Source organism: Alligator sinensis, unplaced genomic scaffold, assembly GCF_000455745.1.
Source record: "Alligator sinensis unplaced genomic scaffold, ASM45574v1 scaffold632_1, whole genome shotgun sequence".
Lineage (NCBI taxonomy): Eukaryota > Metazoa > Chordata > Crocodylia > Alligatoridae > Alligator > Alligator sinensis.
In genome coordinates this window covers 564,230-574,251 of record NW_005842408.1, presented here as the reverse complement: position 1 = coordinate 574,251, position 10,022 = coordinate 564,230, and the positions used below count along the sequence as shown (strand labels likewise).

Genomic DNA, 10,022 nt, shown 5'->3' with positions numbered 1-10,022 from the left:
TCCCTAACCTGGGGCGGGCGCGGGGGGCGTCGCGGGGACCAGCGGGCTGCTCAGTCCACCAGAGAAACGCTCATGCCAGCCGTGGGCCGGGCGCGGAGCCCGGCCACGAAGCGCACGGGCGCGTGGCGTCGGCAGGCGGGGGGACGACCAGCTCTTGAGGAAAAGCCGCTGGGGGAAACGGTGCGTTCCCAGTTGCCTGCGGCCTTGAACTCGGTGCTCGGGACCTTGCAGTAAAGCGAGTTTTCGGCCGAGGCGCTGATCTCCGGTCGAGTCGAAGGGTCGTGTTTGGATTCAGCACCGGTTGGTTGGCTGAAGTCGGAAAGCAACATCCCCCTCCTCTCCCCTGCCCCCGCAGACCGGCACCCAAAGACTGACGAGGGGTTTTTTATTTAACTCTGTTTCGTGACGTGCTCGGGAACGAGTCCTTACGCATCGTGGCTCGTGGTTCATTTTCCCGGTGGACCCTGTGCCTGTTGCACGAATAACCATCGCGCTTGAAACGCTGAGGTGTGTTTCCAGCGGCAGGCTCGGGTCGAGTGGAGACGAGTTCTTTGCTTCAGTAGCTGAAGGCACGTTGGCAGAGGTGCGCGTGCGTGTGGAAACCTTGCATAACCTACTCGGCTGTTGGAGGACTCCAGTCTCCCTCCCAGCACTAGGTGTCTTTTTTCCAAACGCAGACCAAAGCCAAACAAACCAAGCCTTTATATTGAAAACCTGCTAGAAGGAATCAAGCTGGGTTCATGTCAATAAGAGGTAGTTAGCTGTGGCAGCCTGAAGGCAGGCACAAAGCAGGGTCAATTTGCACCTTACCAGACCGGCTGCATTAGGGATGTATAGCAGGTGCTTTCAGAAGCAGGGGCCGACTCCCTCAGATGCTATGAAGGGACCGCAGGGAGCAGAGCAGCTGAATAGAAACCAGTGATTAAAATCCAGAGGGGAGAGGAAGGAGGAGGGGGCACTACTGAGAGAGGCAGGGAGTGTAGGAAAAGAAAAGGCATTTAACTCAACGAGAGGTTCACTGCAGCAGCCGTTGATTGAAGTATCCTGTTATGTTTATACGACGCAACAGCTTGTCTGTCGTTATGGCTTCCAGGTAGCAACAGCTGTATTTGAACGCAGTGAGAATGAATGTCTTTTCTTTCCGGATCAGTTCTGTGCAGACTGAGCGCAAGCATAGCACGCTCGTGTAAACATCCTCCTGTTGAAGGATGCCAGATTGTGGCATCTGCACCTTCTGATCAGGGATGTGACCGGCTGTTCTTCCTTTTCTAAACAGAGAAACTGAATATCAAGTTTGTTTCTGCTGAGGCTCGGACTGGCCTTTTGACTGCAGAAGAGACCAAAACTGTCAAGAAGCTCCATGAGGAAAACAAGCAGTTTCTGAACATACCAAGGAGGTAAGTTACTCATCAGTATGATAGTTTCATAGTTGGTCGGGTCGGACAGGACCTGAGCAGATCATCAAGTCCAACCCCCTGCTATGGGCAGGAAAGAGTACTGGGGTCAAACGACCCCAGCCAGATGTTCATCCAACCTTTTCAGGTCTCGGGTTCAGGTCAGGTCCCGTCGCCTCTCCTCATAGGACCTGCCCTGCTGTCCCTTGATCATGTGAGTGGCCTCCTCTGGACCCTCTCTATGCTGTCCACATCCCCCCTGACGTGCAGCGCCCAGAACTGGACGCAGTACTCCAGCTGCGGCCTGACCAGTGCCGCGTAGAGGGGGAGCAGCACCTCCTTGGCCCTGCTCGAGATGCATCTGTGGATGCACGACAAGGTGCGGTTGGCCTTCCTGACCGCGTCCCCACACTGCCGAGCCATGTTCATCTTGGAGTCGATAATGACTGCAAGATCCTTTTCTCCCTCTGTGCTGATGAGAGGGGAGTTCCCCAGCCTGTAGGTCTGCTGCTGGCTCTTCCTCCCCAGGTGCAGCACCTTGCACTTGTCAGTGTTGAAACCCATCCTGTTCTTATCCACCCACCCCTGTAATCTGTCTAGGTCCGATTGCAGCCTATTCCTCCTCTAGCGTGCCCACTTCCCCCCACATCTTAAGTGTTGTCTGCGAATTTGAACAAGGTGCTTTTCACCCCCTCATCCAAGTTGCTGATGAAGATGTTGATCAGCGCGGGCCCAAGGACCGAGCCCTGGGGGACCCCACTGCCTGCATCCCTCCAGGTCGAAAATGACCCGTCCACCACCACTCTCGGGGTGCGGCCCTCCAGCCAATTGGTGACCCATCTGACTGTGTAGGCATCGACACCACAATCTAATTTTTTAACGAGAATGGGGTGAGAGACAGTGTCAAAGGCTTTCCTAAAGTCCAGAAAGACTACGTATGATGTTGCAGTGTTTTGGCACTGCTAACATCCAGTTTCTCAAAGGGGGATTTCCCATTGATCTGTTATTTCTTTGCATCGATGATTTGCAACCAAGGTGCTATGACAGTCTTTGAAGGGTGCTGCTTAGTGCAGGCTCTATGAGGAGATAAATGAAGCCTTTTTCCCCTGGAGCAGCTGCTGCTGCTCCTCTTGCCCCCACTTGCAGCAGCATGGGCTCCTGCCAGCCTCTCCTCCTTCCCAGCCCCTCTTCAGGTGGGTAAGCACTGTAATAAATAAAGTAGTGCCTGAAATAGGGTACTGCTCAGTTTACACAAAGTATGGGGGGGTATCTGAGCCGAAAAAGCCTGAGAACCACTCCTTTACGCAATGACTGTAATTCTACACACCTGAAGTTGTGGCCTGCTGCCTGTGTTTGAACTGAGAGCACCCGGCAACCCAAAGTAGCATCCCTTTGAAAACCAACCAGCCGGAGTGGCTTGCTCCTGCTGAGGGGTGCAGTAAGCCAAGTAAGTAGAGCATAGCACTGGGACACCAGACTTTATTTCTCAGTTCTGCCAGTGGCTTGCCTGACATTGAGGAAGCCCCTGTGCCTTGGTTTCCCCTCTGTAAAATGGAGAGAGTGGTATTGACTTTCTCTGTAAGAGCTCCGTTAGAGCAACTGCTGAGAAGTGCTATTAGAGCTGGGTGTCGCTGCTGTTAGTGAGGAAAGTTCTTGGTTTTTTTAAGGTATTTTCCCCCTTGCTATTCAAGAGCATGTTGCTGGGGTCAGTCCCGCTTCAGGAAAACTGCTAACATCCAGAGCTGTTACACGTGAGCAATTCCTTTGTGAACGTAATTCAGAGCCTGTTCACAATGGAAGCTGCGTGCTTTTGTTCTGATGGCAGCAACTACCGAACATTAAGCTAACAGTTAGGTTCTTGACATTGTGTGTAGTGCTCTGTTTTTGATCTATACTGTGGTATTCTTGTCTTCAAATGTACATGCTACGAGTGGAATTACAGATCAGCTTGGCCATTTGGTCTCTGCAAGGCCTTTCACTTCCAAAGCCCCCATGTTTTTACTGTGCAAGCTTTTCGGTAGGCTTGTTCCAAGTAATTCAGTATGTTTACTCCATGAAAGAATAACTCATATAAAACCTGAAAGATGTTAACTGCTACCTCCATGTTGTTATAATCCGTGGTAATCACAGATAAAGAAATGCACTGTATATGCCTGGAGGTGAAGGAAAACTTGAAAGGAAGAAAATAATACTTTTGATATAAATTAACTCCACACACAACACAAACAGGGCTGTTAAAATGTGAAATGATTTATTTGTTCTACTGTTGTTTGCTTAAGACTGAGAAGCCTTGCGCTCCCCTGGAACGCTGCAGAGCTGAGTTTCCCAAGGAGAGACTCTTTGCTGTGCTTTCAGTCTTCCTTGTTTTTAGAATTAATAATTGGATTTGGTATCTAAACCTGTTGTAGACATGAGAATTGTAAGATAATTGGAGTTTAACATGGAGAGCTGCAGGTACTCCAATCTGCTAGAAGAGAATGTTTTTATTTAAAAGATCTAGAGTCAAACTAACAAACCCCCCAAAACACACTTTGAATATGGGCATGGCACTTGTATTGGCTTTTCCACATGCCGCCCTCCTTGGTGCTGTATTGCCCCATGCAGATCTTCTCCCTGACTTTGGTCCTGCTTCTTCCTGCCACGCATACTGTTGAAGTTCAGTGAAAAATGGAAAAGCTGAGCTATCAGCCCCTGTCTCTGGTGATGAAAATACTGTTGGCAAGTGCTGTGTAAAAGGGCAGAAACGGTTCAGTGTGTGCAAAGGCAATATCAGCTCACCCATTAGAAAGCTACTGTATCTCCCTTTGCTGTCCCACACACCCGCTGACTCTGTACCTTCTAGCTTCTAAACAGCTGTCACTCTGCTTCTTCCCTCAAAATGGGCTTTGCTTTCATTTCTTCCCTTCCCTGTCAGCATCTGGTGCACTGGCCAGTGTCCATAGATGCTGGCAGTGCCCATTGCACTGGGTGTATGCATCTCCTAAACCACCACAGGTGGCATGGGCGATCGCTGTGTGTGGCTTGTGGCAGATCAGGGAGGGGAGAAGCAGCACAGGGGCAAATAGGGCAGAAAGCAGAGCAGCAGAAAGGGCAGGGAGCATGAGGGAGGGGGAGCATAAAGCAGAACAGTAGATCAGGCAAGGGAAGAGGATCAGAGTGGCACACGCTGCCCAGAGTACAGTCAAGGGAACAGCCCTCTCGCATTTGAAGGGTCACCGTCTTTCTGTTGACTGGTCACCCCTCTTTTTGAAGTGACCTTTAGAAAGTAAAGAATTACCTTGTGTCACGAGGCTGCTGGGACAGGACTGCATACGTCCAACCTGCCTTGAGTTGCGTGCAGCTGGACTGCCTTGGGGCATGAATTCCTGTGGAGTTCGTATTGAACAGCTGCAGCTGGGGAAACGCTCTAACGCACTTCCATGTTTCTTTTAAATCACGATGGCTCCAGACCGTACTGGGACAGCAGAACCAGCGCTGAGAAGCTGAGGCAAGCAGAGAGGGACAGCTTTCTGGAGTGGAGGCGGCAGCTTGCCTGGTGAGTTGCACTTGTGTTTAGTGTTGTGGAATTTGGGGAGTGAGGGGTGAACTCCTCCATCTCTGCAGGGAGCCTCTGACCTGCAGCACTGCTTGAGCTGGTCCTTATGATGTTGACAGTTCAGGCCCACGTGTCACTTGTCCCTATGTCATTTACCTTCTTCTTCCAAAGTGTGAATCATAATATGCTTGTAGCTGGGGCCTCGGGTTCTGCCAGACCTCTTCAGGTGAGGTGCTGTGAACGGTTGCCTCCACAGAGCACCAGTGCCCTCCTGGTTTCTGGAGGAAGGTGCTGCTTGGAGAAATGAGAGAAATCTCCCTTCTTCCTCCCCTCTCCTCCTGCCTGTGTGAGCAACTGCCCTGGCTGTGGCTGTAAGGGCATATCTAGGCTGCCTGCTGTGGTGCTGTGTAGAGGTGCCCAAGCAGCCTCTTCAGTGACTTTGCTTGGGCTCTGGGAGTCGCCTCGTGGAAGGGGCATGGAGCTCCTTTAGAGCCAGCGTGCCCCTCTCTGCTGCAACACGCAGGATGGACATACCCTTGAGCTCCGTGTAGCAGCTAGCTGGTTGGCCTTGCAGGTCATTTCTGCAGTACTGATGCTGTCATTGATGTTTGCCAGCCTGTTTGCTGAACTTCCCCACCCTCTGATCACTTGAAGCTGTAGTGGGAGAGGAGCAGGGGTGGAAAATTCTGGACATGCCCTGGTCACCCTCCCCATGGGCACGCACTCTCTGCCACACCATGAGATGGGATATGGGGTTGGGTGGACCAATAGTCTGGTGCAGCAAATGACAGCTCTTCACCCAACTGACTTCTCCCCTCCAGTCTCGACTCCTTCCTGCTGTGCTGAGTTGCTGTCTTCAGGAACTCGACTCGAGGTCCTGCCAAGAGGGTCCCCGGTGCTGGGGGTGGGTGTCAGCTCTTCTGGGAGGTGAGCTGAGTAGAATTGCAAAGAGAGGCTGGCGCAGCACGTACTGTCTGACGTGAACCATGTGTGGTGAATCCCCCTTGTTTCTGCTCTAGGCTGGAGGAAGACAAGAAACTAATTCTGACCCCGTTTGAACGGAATTTAGACTTCTGGCGCCAGCTCTGGAGAGTCATTGAAAGGAGGTAAGGTTTTTAGTGTCTTTTTGGTGGAGGGGAGGGAGTGATTGCTTTAAAAAAGGAGAGCATGGCTTCTTCTGTGAACCATTCTTAGTTGCATGTAATTTTTTTTTCTTCCATTCCCTCTATTGTAATGGTTCTTGAAGAAGTTAGTCCAATACTGATGCAGTTCCTGAACTGTGGGTTCAATTTCAGATTTTACATGTAATTTTTCTCAGTTAAGCACCTTCAGGTTTCAAATATTAACCTGTGCTGAGAGGGCGTCGTTACTATGCTTCCCGTGAGCACAGGGTGAACTCAGACATGTAATTGAAGATGCCCTATCTTGGACCATATCTGTAGCCATCACACACTTCCCCTATGCTGACACCCCGCAGATTGAGATTTCCGATGAGGCTGTATTCCTCCAGCCAGCCCTGCAGTCTGAAGCCAGTTGACTTGTATTCCCAAGTCACAGGAGCTTTTGAACACACCCCCTTAACTGCCCAAATATGGGCTTACTTCTCTAAAGCTGTGGTCCTGTGGTTAATATTTTGGTCTTAATATAAAAACAGAAGTTACTGCGAACACAATCAGACTATTGGTATCTCTTTCTTGTGATCACTGAAGCAGTTTTATTCAACAGAAGCAACAGAACTGAATACTTCAAAGCCCAGGCTTTTATTCAGAATACAGTTCTGACCCCTGGGGCTCCAGACACTAATGTGGGTGCGTAATTCTACTCGTGCCTCTTCCCACTGATGTTGTGCTGCTGCTGCACCCACAGTCCTTTCTCTAGACCCCAGGTGAGGTCAGGCTGTTGGTTTTAAATCTTCCACCTTCCCTCCCCACGTGCACCTGTCCATTCTCTGGCCCCGGGGCAGTGGGAAGATGCAGTGTAAGAATAGCAGAGCATGGGAAAGCCGAGGTGAAGCGGCAGATAGACTCCTGCCATCCTGAGTAGTGTTATGACTGTGTGTTCCCTGCCTGACTCCAGGTATAAATGGTGTTTGTGTGGCTGAGCTGTAACAGAATAGCCAAGCCATCTGCCCCCTCAATGAGACTGAGGCCTTTAATTTCATTACCAACTAACTTGGAGATCACATTTCTGCTGATTTTCACGAAGCTCCCGTGAAGGGCCCCTTTGTATTGCCTCACTGTCACAGGAACGTGGGTGGGTGAGCTCCTGTGTGGTCAGAAGCATCTTGCCGTGCGCCTGCCCTCCTGTGCAGTATGCAGGTCCTCCTTTGTTTAGGTTGTGGTGTGCCACCCCAATCTGCACATACCTCAGGAAGCTTATGTTGAGGTCTGATACCAGAAAGGAGATGGGAAAGGCAGTCCGTGGCCTTGCCAGCTCAGGTTTGCTCCCTCCTAGGTGTTTGCTTGCGTTTGGCTCATTATAGTTCCAGAAGCCACAAACAACTGGGTTTCTCTCATTTCCCCCTCCTTACACAATATCAGTCGTACTTTGCTGCCAGGAGCTTTCTCTGCTTACTCGGTTTCTGGTTTCCTTAATTTTTATCCTATTCCCGTGAGTCTTCTCTTCTCTAGACGAAATAATCCCAGTTCCCTCAGCCTTTCCTCACCAGTCATTTGCCACAGCCCCCCAACCATTTTCATTGCCCTTCGCTGTACACTCTCCAACGTGCCCACATCCTTCTGTAGTGGGGCCCACAGCTGGACACAGGACTCCAGATGTGGCCTCCCCAGTGCTGAATAGAGGGGAAGAATCACCGCCCTCGATCTGCTGGCAACGCTCCTGCCAATTCAGCCCAGGATGCCATTAGCCTTCTTGGCACCAAGGGCACGCTGCTGGCTCCTGTTCAGCTTATTGTTCCCTGTCACCCCCAAGTCTCTTTCTGCAGAGCTGCTGCTTGGCCAGTCCTTCTCCAGCCTGCACCGGTGCAGGGGATTGTTTCATCTTAAGTGCAGGACTTTGCACTTGTCCTTGTTGAACCTCCTGAGATTCCTTTTGGCCCAGTCCTCCAATTTGTCCAGGTCTCTCTCTGAACCCTAACCCTACCCTCCAGCCTATCTGCTGCTCCCCCCAGCTTGGTGTCATCTGCAGACTTGCTGAGGGTGAATCCATCCCATCTTCCAGGTCGTTGATAATGATATTGAACAAAACTGGAACCGGCCTCTGGGGCACTCCACTTCATACCAGCTGCCAGCTAGATATTGAGCCATAGATTACTGCCCTTTGAGCCTGATGTTGCAGACAGTTTTCTACCCAGCTTGCCCAACCTGGATTTTCTTAGCTTGCTAGTGAGAATGTTGTGGGAAGCAGTATCAAAAGCCAGATGGAAATGTTTTCTCTATACTGTTCCTCCCATTGGATGCTGCTAGTAGCAAGTGCAGTTGTCTGCATGGTGTGAGATTTCATTACATCTCCAGCTTTCTGCGCCTGTATTTCTAGTCCATGAAGTTCCTCACCAGGCACAGAGTTGACTCTCTGAGGTTAACAGTGTGAAGGGATCTTTTTCCACCTCTGAAAGGTGATGTACCAGCTATTAGCTGGAATTTCACACTTGAGTTTCAGGAGAAGGAAAACTGCTGGTTGGACACTAGTGGTATTTTTAGCCGAAATACATTGCTTTATTGAGCCATGAGAGTTGTTTCTGGTAAACTGGGTTTTCTCTCCTGTCGCACTTGCAAATCATCATACCTGCAAGACAAACAGATTTGTGTTACAACCTCCTATAATCTACCTAGAATTAGGAGGGTACCAGAGAAGAGTAGCAGTGATGAGAGCTACAGATGAAATCCTGTACGATCACTGTGAAAATGGGCTCTGTACATCTATCTTGACTACCACCTTATGTTACTTTCTTAATGCAGATTGAACTGAGTGCTGTCCCAGGGTGTGAGGTGTGCTAGAAACGGTCTGCACTTTCCCCTTCCTGGGTAGGTGGCACAAGCAGAGCACAACATGCTTCTGCGTATTGCAAATTCATGGAAGTGACTTTCTGACGAAGCACCACGGGTGCCTATACATGTGTAGTGAGGCTGCTCCACCGCGCTGTAATCACAGTGTGTCAGAGCAGACTCGATTAATCATGTCAGCTGGAGCATGGTAATTATCGTGCTCCAGCAGACTTCAGCATCACATGCATCGATGTCCCCACACTGAAAAATGGCAGTGGGGCGCCTTAACTAAAGCGCATTCAATGAGCTTCAGTTAAAGCACCCCTGCCACCATTTTTCATTGTGGGGAAGCTGATGCACATAATGTTCCAGGTGCCTTAATTAGAGCAGCTCTCGGAGCCTCTCTAATTAGTCTGTCCCTGTCCCCCCCACCCTGTGAGCATGTCTAAATGTCCTAACTGCCTGGACACCAAACACTGGGTGTTGACTGCTGGGTGTCTCTGAAAGGGGGCTTCATCAGTGCAAGGGCGTGTGCTGATGCAGCACCCCCTTTTCAGGAGCTCAGGGCATTGCTGGGGAAGGAGACATCAGTGCGTGGTGTTGGCTGGGATACGTCAGAACAGCAGCAGCCCTGTGAAGGGAGCAGGGCTCTCCTGGGGTACACGAGCGCTGGGACGTGTTGTCCGTGCGGTGAGGCTACTTAGTGGAACGAGCCAATATGATGGACAGGTGAAAATACTGGTTCTTGTGTATTGCTTTTTCATGAACCCTGTGGTTGCTCATCTGGTAATGCAGCACATGAGGCTTACTGGGCTCCCTCTTGTTTTGCAGTGATATCGTCGTTCAGATAGTAGATGCCAGGAATCCTCTCCTGTTTAGGTGCCAAGATCTGGTAAGTTAAGTGAAGCAAACCACTGGGTCTCAGATTGTGCTTTCAGCTGTGTTGATGCATTGCCCGAAGCCATCTTCTCTTACATCTAACACATTGTGGCCTGTGTCTTCTGTGCCTCAGATTCATGTCAGCATGGATTATTTCTTCTTGCGAATGTTCTCCTGGCCTCAGCAACCTTTTTTTCCACCCCCCACCCAAAGCTTCTCTGATAGCTCAGGCAGAAAGCAATGTATTTGGAGCCAGCCCTGCAGATATAT

At 50.4% G+C, this 10,022-nt stretch overlaps 1 protein-coding gene across 1 annotated transcript in view; it reads left to right on the top strand.

The window, feature by feature from the left end:
• Window positions 1-409: 409 nt before the first annotated feature.
• LSG1 (large 60S subunit nuclear export GTPase 1) overlaps window positions 410-10,022 on the top strand; it is a gene marked incomplete at its 5' end in the record, with an annotated part of 17,198 nt that continues 7,585 nt past the window's right edge. Inside the window, 5 exons of the mRNA XM_025211483.1 lie at window positions 410-569; window positions 1,277-1,397; window positions 4,843-4,929; window positions 5,949-6,035; window positions 9,705-9,765. Coding sequence (XP_025067268.1) covers window positions 410-569; window positions 1,277-1,397; window positions 4,843-4,929; window positions 5,949-6,035; window positions 9,705-9,765 — 516 coding nt within the window. The remainder of the gene's footprint in view (window positions 570-1,276; window positions 1,398-4,842; window positions 4,930-5,948; window positions 6,036-9,704; window positions 9,766-10,022) is intronic.